The 20,839-nt window shown below is 41.6% G+C and overlaps 1 protein-coding gene across 1 annotated transcript; it reads right to left on the minus strand.

Moving 5' to 3' along the window:
* Positions 1–1,077: 1,077 nt before the first annotated feature.
* On the minus strand, positions 1,078–10,293 carry Pithd1 (PITH domain containing 1). Its single transcript, XM_076863244.1, has 6 exons — positions 9,979–10,293; positions 9,248–9,291; positions 8,783–8,860; positions 3,110–3,214; positions 2,338–2,446; positions 1,078–2,013 (listed from the first exon to the last, which is right to left on the minus strand). Exons 1-6 carry the CDS (start codon positions 10,174–10,176, stop codon positions 1,912–1,914), a joined length of 636 nt encoding a protein of 211 aa, XP_076719359.1. The 5' UTR covers positions 10,177–10,293; the 3' UTR covers positions 1,078–1,911.
* Positions 10,294–20,839: the final 10,546 nt, after the last annotated feature.

Consider the following 20,839-nt stretch of genomic DNA (forward strand, 5'->3'; position numbering starts at 1 on the left):
GGATTTGCTGATGAAGAATGAAATTCTTCCTGCACCTCCAATCACCCGACATCATGGCATTTTCAGCAAATTCTTCAGAGTTAAGTTTAAATTCAGAAGCCCAGCCCCAGGGGCTACGGGTCATTTGTGCTTTAGTAGTAGAAATAATGAAGGGCTGGTGTGCTCTGAGATTTCTAACTTTATATTTCTCCTTAGTCAAAATTGAAACATAGGGGCTGGAGTTGTGGCTCAGAGGCAGAGTGCTTGCCTACCATGTGTGAGGCACTGGGTTCGATCCTCAGCACCACATACAAATAAATAAAAAATAAAGGTACATCAAAACTAAAAAATACTTAAAACATAGCCCTTCTTTTAATCTGTAAGATGATTCAACCAAAACAAAGAGGTTGTGGCTGACAAGTGGGTCGGACCCTTAATGCATCAAGAACTGCACTTGCATTCTAGTTGATTTCATGCTGCATTTCAGAATCTCCAGGCTGTACAAGGTTGGGGTGGCAGACTTCAGAGGAAAAGCTGAAGAAAGTAGCTAGATCCTCCTGAAAACAGCACAGGCCAATGCATCCTCTTAAGAGGATCAGATTCAACACTAATTCCCCTTATCAACTGCTCCTGCTTTCTGCAAGGGAGAGAACTTGACAACCTCAAATCTCCTTTTCAAATACTTAAATTCTCTCCAAGTGCTAGACTGATTTTCAGATATTAAGTCCAAAGTCTGGCCCACCTTTAGACAGAATGCAGTGCTCATTTCCTTACCCTTACTTCCTTTGATGTGTTCTAGGATCTGTGCTCCTTTTCCCCCTCCTCCCTTGTTTTTGTAAATATCATTCCATAGGTTATTTCCCTTCATGAGAAATGGAATATCGGTCTTTAACCCTACCTTCCTCTTTACAAAGGTGGGTATTGGATACAGAATTAAGCTTGACTTTTCCAGGAGAAACCAATCTAGTCTTAATTGTGGCACTATGATCTACCTAGATCAAAACAACAAAAATTTCAAAGTTCAATACAATTTCCAGTAAAATAAAAATTTCATCAGTACTACCTAAAATTCAAAAGAAAATACAAACGTTATGTCTGGCAAGGATTTATTAGGAAGCTTATTAGTCACAGTGAATAAAAGCCATGAACAGAAGAACTCAAGAGCTTATCTCCAAATTCTGGCATTGGGCTTACAACACAAGTTAGAAGCTGATAAAACATTAAGGAGATTCCAAAGAGAATTTTAACTAAGTCTCAATCTTACCCCAACCAGGTTACCCACAAACACAAATGATTCCCATGCTCTCCCCAGACTGCTTAGCTAGGCAGTGGGAAAGATCTTCCCCCCCAAGCTATCACACATCATCAGGAGACTCCTGCTTTTCAAGCCATAACCACGGGACACTGTGCGTGACGGACAACTCCAAGCTAGGCAACTTGACAAGAATGCTGAGTAACAACAGGGAGAAGGAACAAGCAGGGACAAGTATTTCTAGTTGGAGACCCTCCTGATAGCTCACACAAACAAAATCCTGATGCTTCAGGTTTCCTGCAGCTCAGGAAGAGTTTCCATTTAAAAAAAAAAAAGAAAAAGAAAAAATCACATAAAAATCCTGCCACAAAGCAACAAGACACTTGGGATCCCATGGCCACATCAACGGAAAAAGCAAGCATTATCCATGACAGCCAGATGCCACACAACCTAAGACCCAATTTCTGCAGTGCCCTAGAGAACCACGATTGTCCCTCAGCACCCACACAACCCTCACAGTGGTGTGGTATCTTCCATAGGCTGGATTTCTGCAGCAAGCCCCAAAGAGAAAACTCAGCAGAGGCTGTGGCAACCAACTCTCACTGGAGCCTCATCTCTGTCCTTCCCAACAGGTGGTACGTCTTCACTGACTGCACATCTGTGGGAGCCTGGGCCGGCCCTTAGGAAATGAAGTGTGTCTGTGGGGTAACCTGATGGACCCGGTGGTCTGCCGGGTTGGCCGATGCTTCATAATTGCAGATGGTCACTTCATGTCGGCGAAGCTGCAAGAAAATGGAGATGCTGGGTAGGTGGGCCATTAAGAAACTGTGGCTTCCCAGAACACACACTGGAGTAGTCTATAGTCAGTCTCCTTTCTAGCAGATGTCTCAAAGCTCCTCTCTTCTGATATTTTTTTTATCTTGAGAAAGTTGCAAAGCTCATTAACATAAATTATGTAATTTCAATTTTAAAAATACCTATAGTCTGTCAAATGGGAACATGTTATAATGAAGAAACCAAGAAAATGTTTCATTTGCTCTTTCCCTTCCTTTAAAAGCCCCCACTCTGATGGTGTGCTGATATGTTTTTATCAACCCCCCTCTTACCTCAGTCCATTCTCCTCTCAGGCCAATATAAAAGACCTTTGTGGTATCTGCTCCAAAATTTTTTGAAATATGAATCGAGAGATGATAGACATTTGAAAAACGGGAAATTCTAGAGGATGAAAGAAGAAAGAAGACACAGGTTACTGTCCAGTGAGCACCTCACAACCAGGGCCCAACAGTTCAGCTCCAACATATGGTAAAACCCAGGCAAATGTAAGGGATCAATCTTGGGTTCTTCCTTCTCATTTTTCTCCTTTGGACAAGCAATTCATTCAGTGAATATTTCCTGAGCCATCTGCCATATCCTGTCCAAGGAAGCAGAGACACAAAGATGAATAAACACTGCTCCTCCCCTCAAGGGAAAAGGAATGAGAAATGCTGTGTAACTGGGCAGGGGTTCTGAAGCATGCTTAGTGTTGATCTAAGCCATAGGAGAAAGAAAACTAAGTGAGCCTGCTATAGGCCCTCTATGAAAAGAGGAATTCCAAAAAACATTTCCTAAGACTATCCTGGGAGCTCATGCAGATCTGCCAGTTGCTTACAAGTTAACAAGTCTGTGGCCTACACTGATTTTCTGCCCAAAACTGACCAAGCCAAGGATCGAGATGCCTCCTCCACTTTTTAAACTCATCTCTGATGCTAAGAGGGCAGCAGAGTGGCCAAAAATAAATGGTAAGCTCTGTAAGCACTGCTGCATATGAGGATATGCTCACTGCAAACGAGGAGGTGCTACTGTTCCTCAGCAGGAGTGGAAAGCAGGTCCCATGCTTACTTTGTAGCATATTCTAATTCTCCTGTAAGATCCCGGTTCAGACTAAAGGTCTGATCTGGCTCCCTTTCTGTATCATCAAACGACATCTGTGGAATGTTCTTGTACCTGAGAAAGGAAAGGGGGGAAAAATCAAGAAACGTGCACTATCAGTTTTCAGGGTTTTTTTTAAGACTTCCTATGGACTGCTCAACTGACTTTACTTCGATTCCATCTAAAGGAGATAAAAATTTGCAGTCAAATTTTGGAAATGGCATTTTACTGACATTTAGACATAAATATCCTTAAACCAACAAGAAACAGTAGTGTACACCAATAGTCCCAGCTATTCAGGAGGCTGAGGCAGGAGGATTCACATGAGCCCAGGGATTCAGGGACAGCCTAGGCAAGATATTAAGATACCTGTCTCCTTAAAGAAAGGAAAGAGAGAGAGGAAGAAAAAAGAAAAGAGCTGAGAACTGCAACATGATCCAGTGGCATCTTTGAGTGGGTTAAAATCACATGAGAAGCAATACACAAAGAGGAGGCTCAAACTAGGTCACGTGCAGCAAATGCATGGAGAAAATAAGACACTCAGCACATTCATACCAAGCTGAGGATGTGAAATAAAACAGCCTACTCATGGGAAAAAAGACACACTTTGGCAGAAGCATATTAAACAGTTAAGCGATAAGATCAGGTAACCCAACATTCAAGCATTTTTTGTTTCCAAAAATTACCCCATACACTCAATCATCTTACAGTTCTTAAAATAATACAATTTAGGGATTTCCGATTCCAAAGAGCACAAAAGCCTGCAAACTTGCAAAAGGCTTTGGCATGTCAAGGTATCACTGCAATTTAAGAAAATATTTTTCAAAGAAAAATCTAAGTAATAGCAGTTTCTACAAATTCTGCAGGACTAAGCCACACCCACCAACACAAAGGTGTTTTTATTAACACATCTACAAAGGAAAGGCCCAGACTTCAACAGCAGCAAAATGCATATAATTTTAAAAAGCAAATGTTTGTTTCAAAGTGTTTCTAAGAATGATGCACAGCAGAATGATAATAATGAACATTTATGAGTAGTACTATGAGAGCTAGTGCAGCTCTGCAGTTAAAAGCAGTGTCTCAGGCTGGGGGGTGTAGCTCAGAAGCAGAGTGCTTGCCTAGCATGCCAGAGGCCCTGGTTCAATCTTCAGCACTGGAAGGGAAAAAAAAAATAGTGTCTTAACCTATAGGATTGCAGAAAATATTTGTGATCTATTCATTAGTTATCATAAGGGATTAATGGCAAGAATACATATGGAACAACCCAACAGCAAAAACACAAATAATTCAACTAAAATACAGGCAAATGAACTTGTAGTACACGCCTAAAATCTTAGCTACTTGAGAGGCTGAGGCAGAAGAATCAAAACTGAGGCCAGCCTGAGCAACTTAGTGAGACACTATTTCAAAATAAAAAATAAAAAGGGCTTGAGATATAGCTCAGTAGTAGCAACCTCAGGTTCAATCTCCAGTACTGGGAAAAAAAGGGGACGGGCAAAAGAACTGAATAGAGTTTCTCAAAAGAAGTTAAAGGGCCAGCAAATATATGAAAAAATGCTCAAAAGTATTACCCATCAGGCAAATAGAAATCAAAACCACAACGAAGGGCTGGGGATGTGGCTCAAGTGGTAGCGTGCTCGCCTAGCATGCATGAGGCACTAGATTTGATTCTCAGCAGTACATAAAAATAAAATAAAGATATTTTGTCCACCTAAAAAACTAAAAAAAATAAATAAATAAGTATTAAAAAAAAAAAAAAACGCAACGAGATATCAACTTACTTCCATTAGGATGGCTATTATCAAAAATCCAGAAAACAAATGCTGGTAAGGATGCACAGAGAAAGGAGCTCTTCCACATGTTGGTGTGACGGAAAACAATATGAACAATCCTACAGACAGAGAACTACTATATGATCCAGCAATTCCATTATGGGGCATATAACAAAAGGAAAGGAATCAGTACGTTAAAGAGACCATACTTTTATGTTCACTGCAGTGCTGTTCACAGTAGTCAAGATAAGGCATCAATCTAGGTATCCATCAGCAGGTGAATGGATGAAGAAAATGTGATACACACACACACACACACACACACACACACGTGTATGTATGTATATGTGTATATATATATATAGATACATATACATACACTATGAACATTAAGTGAATTACAGCAAAGATAGACAAATATTGCATGTTCTCACTTAAGATGTGTAAGCTAAAAAGTTTATTTCATAGAAGTAGGTAGAATGGTTAGAAGTCGGGAAGAGTGAGGGAAGAGGGAATGAAGATAGGATGGGTAATCAGTATAGGGATACATTGGATAGGAGGAATACCACTAATGTTCTTTCTATCACTGAGCCACATCCCAAGTCCTTTCTATTTTTTATTTTGAGACAGGGTGTCACTAAGTTGCTGAGGGACTTGTTAAGTTGCTCAGGCTGGCCTCAAACTTGCAATCCTTCTGCCTCAGGCTCCTAAATCAATGAGATTACAGATGTGCATCACTGCCCAGATTCTAATGTTCTTAATAGCACAGTAGGATAACTATAGTTGATGACAATTAGTTGTATATTTCAAAATAGCTAGCAGAGAATATTTAAGGTTTGGGGGATGGGAAGGGTAAGGCTGCTTGGGATTGAACCTAAGGCTTCATGAAGGCTAGACAAGTGCTCTACTACTGAGCTACATCTGCAGCCCTAGTGATAATTTTGAATGTTCCCAACACAAAGAAATGGCAAATGTTTAAGGTGATGGTTATATCAATCATCCTGAACATTTGTGTGCATGAAATATACTGTACTCCATAAAAATATGCACAATTATTTTGTGTCAATTAAAATAATAATAAAGATTAAAAAGAAATAAATAGCAATATCTCTGGAGCTACACTTCTAGGTCTAAAGCTGGCTGTCGCTTACCAGCTGTGTAATTTTGGACAAGTGATTTAACCTCTCTGTGTCTCAGTTTCCTCATCTGTAAAATTGGGATAGCGACAATACATAGTCCAAACAGTTGATATGAAGATTAAATTGGATCAATTCTAAGAGTTGCATATATTAAAACTTAAAATTTTATGAAAAACTACATACACAAAAGCAGACAGAAAATAATGAACTCCATACCTTACAATTCAGCTTAATTATCAAATTTATGCTGATTTTGCCTATCACCCCTATTTTGTTTTTGTTTCATATTTCAATGCAATCCCAGATATACCATTTCACCCATAAATACTTTAGTATTTCTGAATAAGACTTTAAAAAAATTTTTAGCTGTAGATGGACACAATACCTTTATTTTATTAATTTATTTTTATGTGGTGCTGAGGATCGAACCCATTGCCTCACACATGCCAGACGAGTGCGCTACCACTGAGCTACAACCCCAGTCCTGAAAAAGATTTCTTAAAAAAAAAAAAAAAAGATGCTAGGGCTGGGGCTAGAGCTTGGTGGCAGAGAGTTTGCCTAGCATGTGTGAGGCACTGGGTTTGATCCTTGGCACTGCATTAAAAATTAAACAAAATAAAGGCATTCTGTCCATCTTCAACTACAAAATTTTAAAAAAAGATATTCTTTTACAGTAATTTCAATATTAATAATTAGCCAAGCTAACAACAATTCTTTCTTCTCTTTCTTTTGTGATACTCAGGTCAAACCTGGGACCTTGGGTATGCTTAGCAAGCACTTTACTACTGAACTATATACCCTCTGCAACAGTAATTCTTTAATATCATCTAACATCCATACTTGGTATTCACATACTTCTGATTTAAGATTCTCAATTTAGCTGGGCACGGTGGCAAACCCCTATAATTCCAGCAACTCAGGAAGCTGAGGCAGGAGGATCTCAACTTTGAGGCCAGCCTCAGCAACTTAGCAAGACCCCATCTCAAAACTTTAAAAAAAAAAAAAAAAAAAAAAAAGGACTAGGGATGTAACTTGGTGAAAAAGCCCCCCCTGGGTTCAATTCCTGGTAGCCCCCCAAATTCTTTTTTAAAGAAAAAGAGAGAGAGAGAGAGAGAGAGAGAGAGAGCCCAAAATTCTTAATTTAACTTTTTTGGATGTGTCAATGATATGTCATTGTTGACCAGGAATCATTGTTTCTTTTTATAAACTCTACCTAAAATAATAGTGTGTTTACAATGACATCTTAGGTTCAGAGAAATGTTATATATGTAGTGTGTTAGAACTATTAAGTATTTGTACCTGCTCACCCCAAAACTGGGCCTATACTTTGTTCCAGACCTATTCTAAGTTCTTTACATGTTGGATCTCCATAACCTCTTGAGGTTACGCTCTTATTCTTCCTATTTTACCTGAGAAAATAGGCATGAAGTTATGTAATGTCCTAGTCATGCAGCAGCTAGCCAGTATGCAGCCAGAATTTGAACCCAATTTACCTCACAGCCCACTCTTAATCCAAAGCAACAGGGATATCCTGAAGTCAGCCCATCTTCCTAGTAACTGAGTCTCCAAAAGCATCAGTCCAAACAAACAATTTTCTTAAAATGACTGCATGTATAAATCTGCTTTTAAATTTGTTTTATAATATTAAAAAATGGTATCAAGTTATCAAATCTCTCTAAAGTCCATTTAAACTGGATCAATTTTTCAGATTAAAAAAAATTTTTTTCCTCTTTTTCTTACAGTGCTGAAGATCAAACTTGGGGCCTCAGGCACACTAGGCACACACTCTATCATTGGGCACCATCCCTATCTTGGATGAAAAAAAAAAAAAAGATTTTTTTGTGGGGGAGGTGGTGGTATTGAACTCAGCAGCACTCTACCACTGAGCTACATTCCCAGCCCTTTTTATTTTTTATTTTGAGTCAAGATCTCACTAAGTTACTTAGAGCCTCACTAAGTTGCTGAGGCTGCTCTCAAACTTGCAATACTCCTGCCTCAGCCTCCTGAGCTGCTGGAATTACAGGTATGCACCATCACAATCCAGCTGGATGGTTTTTTTTTTTTAAATGTAAAATTATTCTGTTATTTGTTTCTCAGAATTCAGAAAAAAATTTTTCCTCTTTTAGACTACACTTGAATAAAGTAAGTTGTCTAAAAGGGAGTACTAACTCTGGTGGCAACAGATCTAGTGTCATAAAAGATACACAGAACTTATAAGGCACACAAACTCAGACAAAGCAATCTCATGTCAAGATAACATCTGCAAAGATGAAGACTAAGTGAAATACCAAGGAACATTTTGAAGCTCATCCCAAGAGTGGAATCCATAAAGATCGTTTGAGATCTGCAGCTGGGTTATTAAGAAAACTGCAAAGTCATCAACAGTTGGCATTTATAGAATGCTCTCTGAATGAATGATGCCACAGTAAGCACTTTGAAAACGAGACAAGCTGTTGGCCCTGAAGATGCTTAATCTAAACAAGTCACTGGGCTGGGGATGTAGCTCAATGGTAGAGTGCTTGCCTAGCATGTGTGAGGCCTTGGGTTCAAAAATAAAGAAATAAAAAAATAAAGAGATAAGTGTATTCCCACATAAATAACAAGATCAAAATATTTTAAAAGGGAGAATATCAAATCTAATAAAGAAAAATTATATTACTATGGAATAAAGTGTTACTAAAGAAAGAAATAGAACTAAAAGGTTCTTGCGGGCCTAAGCCCTGTCCACTTACAGTCTCATCTCAGAGGGGTGTGAGTCATCATCCTCTCCCATTATAATGATGCCTTTGAGCTTGACATTGCCCGTAAATCTGCCAGAATGCAAAAGAGAAGGTTGTCAACCTGGGATTGTATCCCTACTTAGCTGTGTGACCCCTAGTCAAGGCCCTTCTCCTTTCTGACCTCCAATGTACTCATCTGTCAGACTTGTACTTGATCATTTCTAAGATCATGTCTACCTCTGGCATTCTGCAATTCTAAGAAATTTACATCTACTTTTCAGTTATTGCTCAACAAATATATCTGTTTCCAGTCTGCATCAAAAGAGTTATGATGCTCTCCTCCTCAAACCCACCAAAGTATTATCCCATTTCTACAAACAGATGTGTGCTCTTGACCCAAGCAATGAATGAATCCATCTGAGAAGACAATTGTGTACAGCCTATTTAGCCTGAGGCAGACACCAAGGAGATACTTACGGAATATTAAACAGAAGCTCTTCATCTGCATCACTTTCAACAAACTGGAGGGAATGGGGAGGAGGGAGGAGAAAGCAACAAATATTTGCTGAGAGCCTATGTCTTCAGGCATCTCCCACCCTGTTCTGCAAACTGGGGTGCAATGCAGTCAACCTTCCTCAGTTTTCCAGTACTTATTAATTTGAAACTAATATGTCTATCCACAGAGTTCTGATAAAGACCATCCAATTAGAGGTTTCCTAACCCGGAGTCTCCTGAATTACAAATTGAGAGATCAATGCTCATGTGCATTTTTCTGGAGAGGGTCCATAACTTTCAACCGGCTTAGCTCTCAAGGGGGCCTGCGCTCTAGATCGGAAACACCCATGATCTCCCTTGCCCGTCCTCACCAGGTGACACGATCACGCAGCCACTGGGACCAATGGTCAAACAGAAGGGAAAACGCCCTCACGGCCATCCTCCTCCTTAACCCAGGCAGCCTTGGAACACAGCGTTACGCTGTGTAGAGCCAAAGCGCCCGCTTCCACTCTCCGGGACTCAGTTTCCCTATCTGCAAAGCGGGGAAGATGGCCCTGCTCGCCTCTCAAAAGGCAAGCGCGAGGCCGGCAGCGGAAAGCGTCTGGCGACCTGGCTGTCGTTATTTTTAGCATCAAGAGTGAGGCTGACAGAGCAGCCCGGTGTCCGAAGGCCCCGCGGATCCCTCCCCGCCCGCCCCGGCGCGGGCAGCCCACCTTGGAGCGGTCTGTCCGCTCCTCCCACGGCTTGAAGACGCCGCGGCCGCTGCCCTCGCGGCTCTCGTTGAGGCACTGCAGCCGCTCCAAGTCGATGCGCAGGTACAGGCCGTAGGCCAGGCCGCGCTGCTCCGGCGGCTCCTCCCGTTCTGCGGCGCAGCGACAGCCGCCCCCGCCGTGGCTGTGGCCGTGAGACATGGCGACGCCGCCACCCGCGCGTCCCCTCGGCCCCGCTGCCGCTCGCGCAGCTCTCCCTCGGCTGCCCTGCGGTCGCCAAGCGCAGTGTCTGACGCGTCGTAAAAGGCGCCCCTGAGCGGCGCATGCGCCCGCGGGGGAGGGGGCGTGATCGTGGGCGTGACTGCGATGGGCGTGGTTCTGATGGGAGTGGCTCCGGCGGACTTTGACAGGCGTCTTCCTATCAACACCGGCTTCAGAGCCGTGGAAACGGAAGGGTAGAGATGCTGCTGGTGTTATCAGCAGACTGTGGTGCGGGATTCGAATCCCTCTCCCCGAGATTGAAGCCTGCGCTTTCTTCTTCAGCTGCCACGTTTCACTGGAGCTGGTGGAGGAAGGCGCGGAGTGCTAAGGCCCTGCGCTCTTACCACGGCGTTATCAGTGCCTCACACGTGCGCTCGGGCGTGGAGAGCTCACACACCCGATTTCCCGACCACGTTCTTGATAGCGGGCTTTGTGGACCTCCTGACCCGGAGACAAGAGCTAGGATGGTATGACGCTCTGAATAAGTCATTTGTCCTATTCTGAGACTGTTTCCTTGTCTGTAAAGTGGGAAGAATATTAAATGAAATAATGCGATTCAAGATCCCAGAGTGATGACTGACACAAGGTAGGTATTCAATGACTGGTGGTTATTACCATCAAATCTAAGCACTGGGCAAGTGACTTAACCTCTCTGAGGCTCGGTTCAAGTAAAGGGCTTCAACCAGATGGTTTATTTTCATTTTATTTATTTTAGTACTGGCGATTGAACCCAGGTGCACTTTGCCACTGAGTTATCTTCCCAGCCCTTTTTATTTTTTTATTTTGAGATAGGATCTCGCTAAGTTGTTTGGGGCCTTGCTAAATTGCCGAGGCTGGCCTTGAACGTTCGATCTTCCTGTCTGGGCCTCCTAAGTTGCTGGAATTACAGGCGTGTGCCACCATGCCCCGTGCTAGATGATCTTAAAATTGCCTCCCTTATGTGATATTTCAGAACAGCTCTTTTAAATGGCTGATTTAAAAGATTGTGATATACTTTTTTAAATGATTATTATTGTTGTTGTTGTTGTTGTTGTACTGGCGATTGAACCCAAGGGCTCTTTATCATTGAGCTAAATCCCTAGCTCTTTTTATTTTTATATAGAGTCTTACTATGTTGCTTAGGTCCTCAATGAGTTGCTGAGGCTGGCTTCTAACTTGCCTTCCTCTTGCCTAAGCCCCCAGAGTCCAGAGTCACTAGGATTACATGTGTGCACCACATGTTGGGTGTAACCAACATATTGAAAGAATAAAATAGAGAGGCTGGGGTTGTGGCTCAGCGGTAGAATGCTCGCCTAGCACGTGTGAGGCCCTGGGTTTGATGCTCAGCACCACATAAAAATAAATTAATAAAAAATGGGTATTGTGTCCAACTACAACAAAATATATATATATATATATATATATATATATATATATATATGAATAAAATAGAATACAAAAACTCAGTATGTATCTTAAATTTAGTCTCAATTGATTAAAATTTTGTTTATATTGGAGTTTGTGTACCCAAGTGCAATGGAAAGTATTTTTCATAGTGTCAAAAAGAATTGAAAAGGGCTGGGTCTGTGGGTCAGTGGTAGAGCCCTGTGTTATGTGGTATGGAGGCACTGTGTTAGATTTTCAGTACCACATATAGATAAATAAAATAAAGGTCCATTCACAAGTAAAAAATATTTTTAAAAAAGAATTGAAATGAACAGTGTGCCACTACATATTCAGGAGGCCGAGGCAAGAGGATCAGAGGTAGGAGAATGAAAAGTTGGAAGCCAACCCAGGCACTGTAGCACATGCCTGTAATCTCAGCCACTTCAGGAGGCCAAAGCAGGAGGATGGCAAGTTCTAAATCAGCCTCAGAAACTTAGTGAGGCTTTAAGCAACTTAGAGAGACCTTGTCTCAAAATTTAAAATAATAATAAATAAAAGGGCTGGGGGTGGAACTCAGTGGTAAAATAACCCTAGGCCTAGGTTCAATCCCCAGTACAAAAAAAAACAGAAGAAAAAAGAAAATTCAAGGCCATCTTGGATATCTTAGCAAGACCCTGTCTCAAAATTTAAAAAAAAAATTTACAGGGCTGGGATGTAGCTCAGTAGTAAAGCCACCGGGGTTTAATCCTCACTACTGTGAATATATAAATAAATATTTATTTATTATTTAAAAAGAATCAAGGGCTGGGGATGTGGCTCAAGTGGTAGCGCGCTCTCCTGGCATGCGTGCGGCCCAGGTTCGATCCTCAGCACCACATACAAACAAAGATGTTGTATCCGCTGAAAACTAAAAAATAAAAATATTAAAAATTCTCTCTCTCTCTTTCCTCTCTCACTCTCTCTTTAAAAAAATGGACCCTTTAAAAATAAAAAAATAAATAAAAATAAAAAGAATCAAAATGATTTTGTTTTCAGAATAGAATGCTCTGTGATGGAAAGAGGAAAACCAGGATCCCAGGAAGTTCTGAGATACTCTGAACTTCACAGCAGGCTCAGGAGTGCCACGGTAAGACTGCTAAACTACAAACAAAAATATTGATATGTTCAAGTTTTCCTACTTCAGTTATTTGTGAAGTAGACAAGATTGGTTCTGCTTCAAAGTAGCTCTAGGTCATAAATTATGCCTATTTTCACATCACAATCTCAGGCAAGGGCCCAGCATGTGGTAAGCACTTAATAAGTGTTCATTTAATTGAATGATATACTCAGTAGCTTTTCTTTGGAAAAACTGAGTCTCACTTAAGGACCAGTTAGCTAATTCTGCATGAATTCATCCTAAATTCATCCTAAAACTTCAACAACAACATTTATTAACAACTTAAACACAAATATTTATTATTTCTCAAAGTTTTGTGGATAGTTCTTTGCTGTGCCAGTTTGGAATGGCCTCACATGCCTCATTGATATTGGCTATTATATGAGATGATAGGGTCTATGTCTCCAACAAACTGTCTGAGCTCAATTACAAGGTGACAGTCACCGAGTTCCCAGGAGCAAGAGAAAGCAAGACCCAATTGCACAAGCACATTTTAACCTGCTGTAATTTTTCTGTAATGTCCTATGTGGCTAGCTTTAAATTTGCAATCCTCCTGCCTCAGCCTTCCCAGCTGCTGGAATTGCAGGCATGTGCCATTGCGCCCAGCTAAACTTCACCTACTGATTAGAGAAACTACAAAATACTGGGGCTCCTTCCACCTTACCTATATATACCTGTGTTAGTTTCTTTTGTTGTGTAACAAATTACTCCCAAACTTAATGGCTTTAAACCACAATTAACATTTGTAATCTCACAGTTTCCGGGAGTCAGTTCTTTGGGAGTAACTTTGCTGGGTGGTTCTGGCTTGGGGTCTCCCATGGAGAGAAGGCTTAAGGATCTTCTTCTGGAAGGCTTGACTGGGGCTTAAGGATCCACTTCCAAGATGGCCAACTCACATGGCAGCAAACTATGCAGGTTGTTGGAAGGAGGTCTCAGTTCCTTGCTTCATGGACCTCACCATAGAACTGTTTGAATCTTTTTTGTTGCTGTTGCGGGGGTTACCAGGGATTGAACGTGATCAGCGGTACTCAACCATGAGCCACATCCCCAGCACTCTTTTGTATTTTATTTAGACACAGGGTCTCACCGAGTTGCTGAGCGCCTCACGGTTGCTAAGGCTGGCTTTGAACTTGCCACTCCCCACCTCAGCCTCCTGAGCCACTGGGATTACAGTGTGCTCCACCGCATCTGGCCCTGTTTGAATATCTTATGATCTGATCACAGCTGGCTTTCACCAGAGCAAGTGATCCAGAATAGAGCAAGGTAGAAACCATAATGCTGCCTATGAGCTAGCTTTGGAAGACACATACTGGCAGTTCTCCACTCTCCCTTGGCTCCAGAGGTCAGCCATGTTCACGGACATGTGAAAGAATGGCACAAGAATGCAAATACCAGGATCTGGAACTCATTACAGGCCACCTTAGAGGCTGGCTGCCATACAACCATACCTGTTAAGTGGAAACAAAAATATTTTCAGGGCTGGGGTTGTGGTTCATGGTGGAGCACATGCCTAGCATGCGTAGGCACTGGGTTCGATTCTCAGCACCGCATATAGATAAATAAAATAAAGGTCTATTGACAACTAAAAAATTTTAATAAAAAAAAGAAAATATCTTCAGTCTATTCATGTCTAATTGGTAATTTGACTGTGGATGAATTCTTTCATAATGTTGAAGCAATTGCTCTGTTTTCTTCTAACTTTGAGAAAGCATCTTTGAGGGCCAGGGTCGTGGCTCAGGGGTTGAACTCTTGCCTAGCATATGTGGAGCCCTGGGTTCAATTCTCAGCATTGCATATAAATAAATAAATAAATAAAAGTCTTGTTGACAACTAAAATTATATAAAAGAAAGCATCTTTGAATGTGCCCCCTCCTTTTCTGAGTTTTGAAGACCTTCTCTGTGCTCCCTGGTATTCTGAAGGATGATGATGTGAGCCTCATTGTGTAGACCAGAGTGTGAGTGTGCAAGGTTAGGACATCTGCATGTGTATGCACTTGGTTCCTTGCCAGGCAACAGATTTAGTATATGAAGAGAAAGGAGCCTTCCACACCTCCTTATAGTGCACAGATCTGAGAGGTCCAGAATTCCTATGTATTTATTTATTTGACTGGGGATTAAACCCAAGAGCATTCTACCACTGAGCTGCATCCCTAGTCCTTTTTTTAAATATATATATATTTTTTTATGGAGCCCAGACCAGAACCCACCATGTGCATCCTCAGCTGGAGCCAAGAACCATGATCCTGCATGGAGAGGAACATCACACTCTGGCTCCCTATCCACCAAAGTGTGATTGCACCCAAACCACCTACATCTTGGGACACTACAGCCACAGCCATAGCCCTTCCCACATGGTATTCTCCACTGTGGGACAATGGACAGGGCCAGGAGACAGCTATCTGCTGTAGCACTGCGTGCCACACTGTGCCATCACCTAACAGGCTGCCCAATGCTATCACACAGCCCATCCTCCCAGCCCTATCTGTGAAAGTGGATGCCTCCATCTTGGGACACCTCAACTGCCATATTGGGTTACCTCCACTGCCACCTCTGCCATATTTAGTTAGGGAAGATTCCATCTTGGGACACCAACTGAGGCCTGGAACCCCAATAGCAAGGTACCTACAGGCTTGATGCTATTACTGCCACCAACTAGGAATGTGGCCACTTCTATCTAGGGACAATAACCAGGAACTGGAAGACCATCACCAAGGTCTCTGGGGGCCTAGTGGCACCAGAAGTATCCCTACTAGGTGTGCTAACAGTCACCATCCTGTTGCAGAGGTAACAGGGAGCCTTGCATAGGGTCGCCTCTCTCTCCTTTTTTTTTTTCCTCCTGCTAACAACCAACTTCTGTTGATTCCCCTTTCACTCAACCTATAATCTAATACCTCTGTATTCTCATGTCCTACCTCATAAACATCAATCCTACTCTCTTCCCTCTCTCTCTGATCACCACTACAAACTCTAAACCCTATTCAAACCTACTGCCTATGTGGTAGAAGATAACCAAACTCATCATTTCTGTTTATAGTGGCAAAACTGTGTCTAAATAGAAGCTAATTGATTTATAGCTGCATAGTTGCATTGGGTGCTGTAAATGTTGATCTTTCCCTTAAAGGTGAGATATTCCATAACCTGCAGGGACATTACAAGATTATAGAGTAGAAACTTCAATACCTTAGATCCACAATGCAAGAGAGGAAGAGACATAGACAATATGAAAAAACAAGGGAGGAAAATGCCCCAAACAAACCAAGATGGTATAACACTAGAATCCAATGACAGTGCTGTAGATGAAATGACAGAAAAGGAGTTCAGAATGTACATGATTCAGGGCTGGGGTTGTGGTTCAGTGATAGAGCACTTGCCTAGCATGTGTAAAGACACTGGGACACTCAGAGCCACATAAAAATAATATAAAAGTATTATGTCCATCTACAACTAAAAAAACATATTTTTTATTTTTATTTAATTTAATTTATTTATTTATTTTAATTTTTATTGTTGGTTGTTCAAAAACATATATTTTTTAAAAAAGAATGTACATGATCAAAATGATCTGTGAATCAAAGAATGACCTAAATGAGCACATACAGGCAAAAATTTATCACTCTAACAAAGAGATAAGAGAGCAAATACAGGTAGCAAAAGATTACTTTAAGAGAGAGATTTTGGAAAAAAAAAAAACAGAAATCTTTGAAATGAAGAATTTCATAAATAAACCAAATAAAAACTCAATAGAAAGTGTCACCAACAGACCAGATCACTTGAAAGACAGAACCTCAGACAATGAAAAACAAAATACACAATCTGGAAAATAAAGTTGACCACACAGTGAAGATGGAAAGAAATCATAAATAGAACATCCAAGAATTATGGGATAACTTAAAAAGACCAAATATAAGGTTTATCAGGATAGAAGAAAGCACAATCTCCTCAATGAAATAATATCAGAAAATTTCCCAAACATGAAGAATGAATTGAAAAATCAAATACAAGAGGCTTACAGGAAACCAAATGTACAAAATTACAACATATCTACACCAAACCCCATCATAATGAAAATGACTAGCATACAGAATAATAGAATTCAAGGCCATAAGAGAGAAGAATCAGATTACATATAGGGGGAGACCAATTTGGATCCCAGCCAATTTTTCAGTCCAGACCCTCAAGGCCAGGAGGTCCTGTAACAACAAATACCAAGCTCTGAAAGAAAATGGATGCCAACCAAGAATCTTATATCCAGCGAAATTATGCTTCATATTAAATAAAAACCTTCCATGATAAACAAAAGTTAAAAGAATTTACAGCAAGAAAGCCTGCACTACAGAATATTCTTTTCAAAATATTCCATAAGAAGGAAATGGAAAACAACAATGACTATCTGCAAAGTGAGGAACTACACTAAAGGAAAGGCCAAATGAAAGAGAAACTAAATCAAATTAAAAACCAAAAATAGGGGCTGAGGGTGTGGCTCAGTGGTAGAGTGCTCACCTACCATGGGCAAGGCCCTGGGGTTGATCCTCAGCACCACATAAAAATAAGTAAATAAAATAAAGGCATCATGTCCAACTACACCTTAAAAATATTTATTTTTTAAAAACCCCAAAATAAACCAAAATGACTGGGAATATAAAACATATTTTAATAATAACCCTGAATGTGAATGGCCTAAACTCAACAATTAAAAGATATATACTGGTCTGCGGATGTGGCTCAAGCGGTAGCATGCTTGCCTGGCATGCGTGCAGCCCGGGTTGTGTCTGCCGAGAACTAAAAAATAAATATTAAAATTCTCTCTCTCTCTCTCTCTCTTTTTAAAATAAAATAAAATAAAAGATATAGACTGGCAGATTGGATTTTAAAAAGACTCAACAGTTTGCTGCCTTCAAGAGACCTTGTACCAAATGCCCCTTCCACACACACGGAGCTGCTACTGCTGCTGCTGCTCTTCCTCCTCCTCCTCCTCCTCCTCCAGGGCAGCAGGTCCGCAGCTCTCCCTATGTGCCAGGCACTGCTCAAAGCACTTTATACATCTTGATCCTTCACATGATATAAGATGGCTCCGTGAGATTGATTCCTCATTTTTGTAGAAAGAAACAGAGAGGTTGATGGGTCTGGGGTATGGCTCAGCATTGAGCACTTGCCTAGCTGCAAGGCCCTGGGTTCCAGCCACAGTACAACCAAAAAAAAAAAAAAAAAAAAAAGGCAGTGGGGTGTAGGGTGGCAGGGAAAGAGGAGAGTGCATTGTAGAATGTTTATCACATCCCTGGCCTCTCCCCAGTAGATGTACCCTGTACCCCATACCAGTGAAACATCTCCAAAAACATCTCCAGATCTTGCTACATGTCTTACTGGGGGCAAAATCATATCTAGTTGAGAACTACTGTCCTGACATGTTCTGATAGAGTCCCAATGTCCTGCCAGTGCTCAGTGAACCCTATTTGGCTGTGATTTGTTCCTAAAGCCACATCAGGCAGGTGATGCGATATGCCTCCATCATATGGGGCTGGAAAGAGGCAAACTTCACACTGTGAAACCCAGTCTTCACACTGAGAACGACCAAGATCCCAGCATGTTTTCTTTGGTTTGTTTTAATGTGCTGTTAGGTTCTGCTAATATTTAGACTAGTCTCATCGATATTCATAAATAAGATTGGTCTGTAATTTTATTTTTTGGTGTAACCTTTATCCAGTTTCAATATCATGTTTTACTGGCTTCCACAGCACTTTCTCTTTTTCCTTTGCTTTGGAATAGCAGGTGGAACTGGGACACTTGATCCTGGAAGGTTGAAAGAATTCCCCTTTGAAGAATAAAATAAACATGGGCTGGGGTTTGGCTCCAGTGGTAGAGTGCTTTCCTAGCACCTGTGAGGCACTGGGTTCGATCCTCACCACCACATAAAAATCAAATAAAGATATTGTATCCACCTAAAACTAAAAAAATAAATATTAAAATAAATAAATAAAATAAACAAAAATTAAAATGGTGTGCGCCTGTAATCCCAGTGGCTTGGAAGGCTGAGGCAGGAGGATCACAAGTTCAAAGCCAGCCTCAGCAACTTGTCCTAAAGCAACTCAGTGAGACCCTGTATCTAAAATATGAAAAAGAGCTGGGGATGTGGCTTAGTGGTTAAGCACCCCTGGGTTCAATCCCTGGTACCAATAAATAAATAAAATATTTAAAATATTTTTCTCCTCCTCCTCCTCCCCCTACTCCTTTTTTTTTTTTTTGCAGTACTGGGGATTGAACCCAGGGGTGCTCTGCCACTGAGCTACATCCCTATCCCTTCTTATTTTTTGAGACAGGGTCTTGCTAAGTTGCCCAGGCTGACTTCCAACTTATGATCCTCCTGCCTAGGCCTCCCTGGTATGTATCACAGCATGCACCACTGTACCCAGCAGGCCTGGAGCTTTCTTATGGGGAAGGATTAAATCAGTCTGTTTAATTTGCCAGTTCTATTGTGGCCAACGTATCTCCCCTACACACACACACACACACACACACACACACACACACAGTTGCTTAGGGCCTCACTATGTTGCTAAGGCTGGCTTTGAACTTGTGATTCTCCTGCCTCAAACTCCTGAGGTGCTGGGGTTATAGGCATGCGTCACCATGCCCAGCTAATTTTTGGTTAAGTTGTATTTTTCTAAAAAATCGTCTATTTCATACAGATTTTTCTGATATATTTATATTCTGATATAAAACCCTCTACCAGTAGAAAATAACTCTTTCCCTTCATTCTCCATTTTAAATTCATTCAGCTCCTCTTCTCTCAGGGAGCTCTAATAAGAATTCCTTTGGTGTCATTGTTATGTTATAGATGAGGAAACTGAGGTCAGAGTGGTACAGTGGGTGGTAGAGTCAGGATTGGAGCCTGGGTCTGACTCATTTCCCAGGTTTACATGGGTTTTCCCACTATGCTTTAGTCCCAACCACACTGCTTATCAGGCTCACTTGAGGAGGACTACAAAACAAAATGTATTTCCAGATCCTACCTCTGACCAAGTCAACTAAATTTCTTCAGTGGTGCCCAGAAAATTCTATTTTAACCAATTATTTGTGCAACTATTTGATAACTATCTCCATTACTAGATGAAAGCTTCACGAGGGCAAGGGCTAGGTCTTGCCCAGCAACAGAGAGAGGCCACCCAAGTGTTGGACTACATGTGCCAATTTCCTGTCACTGACCCAAGTAGCAAGAGCTATTTGTGGAATTCTCTGGAGCAAATCTCAAATTTCTAAGAACAAAAGAAGTGAAAAGAAAAAAATACATTAAGCTTCCAAGAACAATGCTTTTGTTTCAAGAGTCTTGCTATGTTGCCCAGGGGGGCCTTGAATTCCTAGGTTCAAGGGATCCTCCTGCTGGGCCTCCTGAATGCTGGGACTGCAGGTGTGCTCCTGCAGTTCTCAAACTTATGTTTCTATCTTAAGAACTGCCCAGTGTCTTAGCTTGGGCTGCTGTACCAAATTACCATGGGCTAGGTGGCTTAACATTCATCTCTCATAGTTCCCGAGGCTCAAGTCCAAGATCAAGGCACTGCAGATCCTGCCCCTGATGGCTCTTTTCTTGTGCTTTCACATGGGGGAGAGCAGAGTGACCCAAAGCTCCCACTTCTTCTCTCACAGGCAGGAGAATCCTGTTCATTAAGCCTCTGCTTGCCGCATTCTGGCTGGGCACAAATCACGAGCCACTGAAGCAGGAACAAACTTTATTTCTGAACTCCACCAGCACACTCCACACATGCTCCCCGGGAACTATCCCGAACCCTGTGCGGCTCGTCCAGGAACCAGCACCCGGAAATATCCTCCGGAAATCCCTCCTCCTGCACTTCCCCAACCAATGGGAACTCTCCGGGAATCCCCGTGAGAACTGAATAGTAATGTTTCACCTGTCAACCAATACTATTGGCAAAATGCCAGGGGCCATTCTGACTCAGCTGTGGCTCTCAGCACTGCCCAATGACCTAATCACCTCCAAAGGCCCCACCTTCTCATTGTCCACTAGGGCTTAGGATTTCAAAGTAGGAACTGAGGCTGTCTGGATACAAGACTGGCTGGGGTCTGGCACCT

Source organism: Callospermophilus lateralis, chromosome 7, assembly GCF_048772815.1.
Source record: "Callospermophilus lateralis isolate mCalLat2 chromosome 7, mCalLat2.hap1, whole genome shotgun sequence".
Lineage (NCBI taxonomy): Eukaryota > Metazoa > Chordata > Mammalia > Rodentia > Sciuridae > Callospermophilus > Callospermophilus lateralis.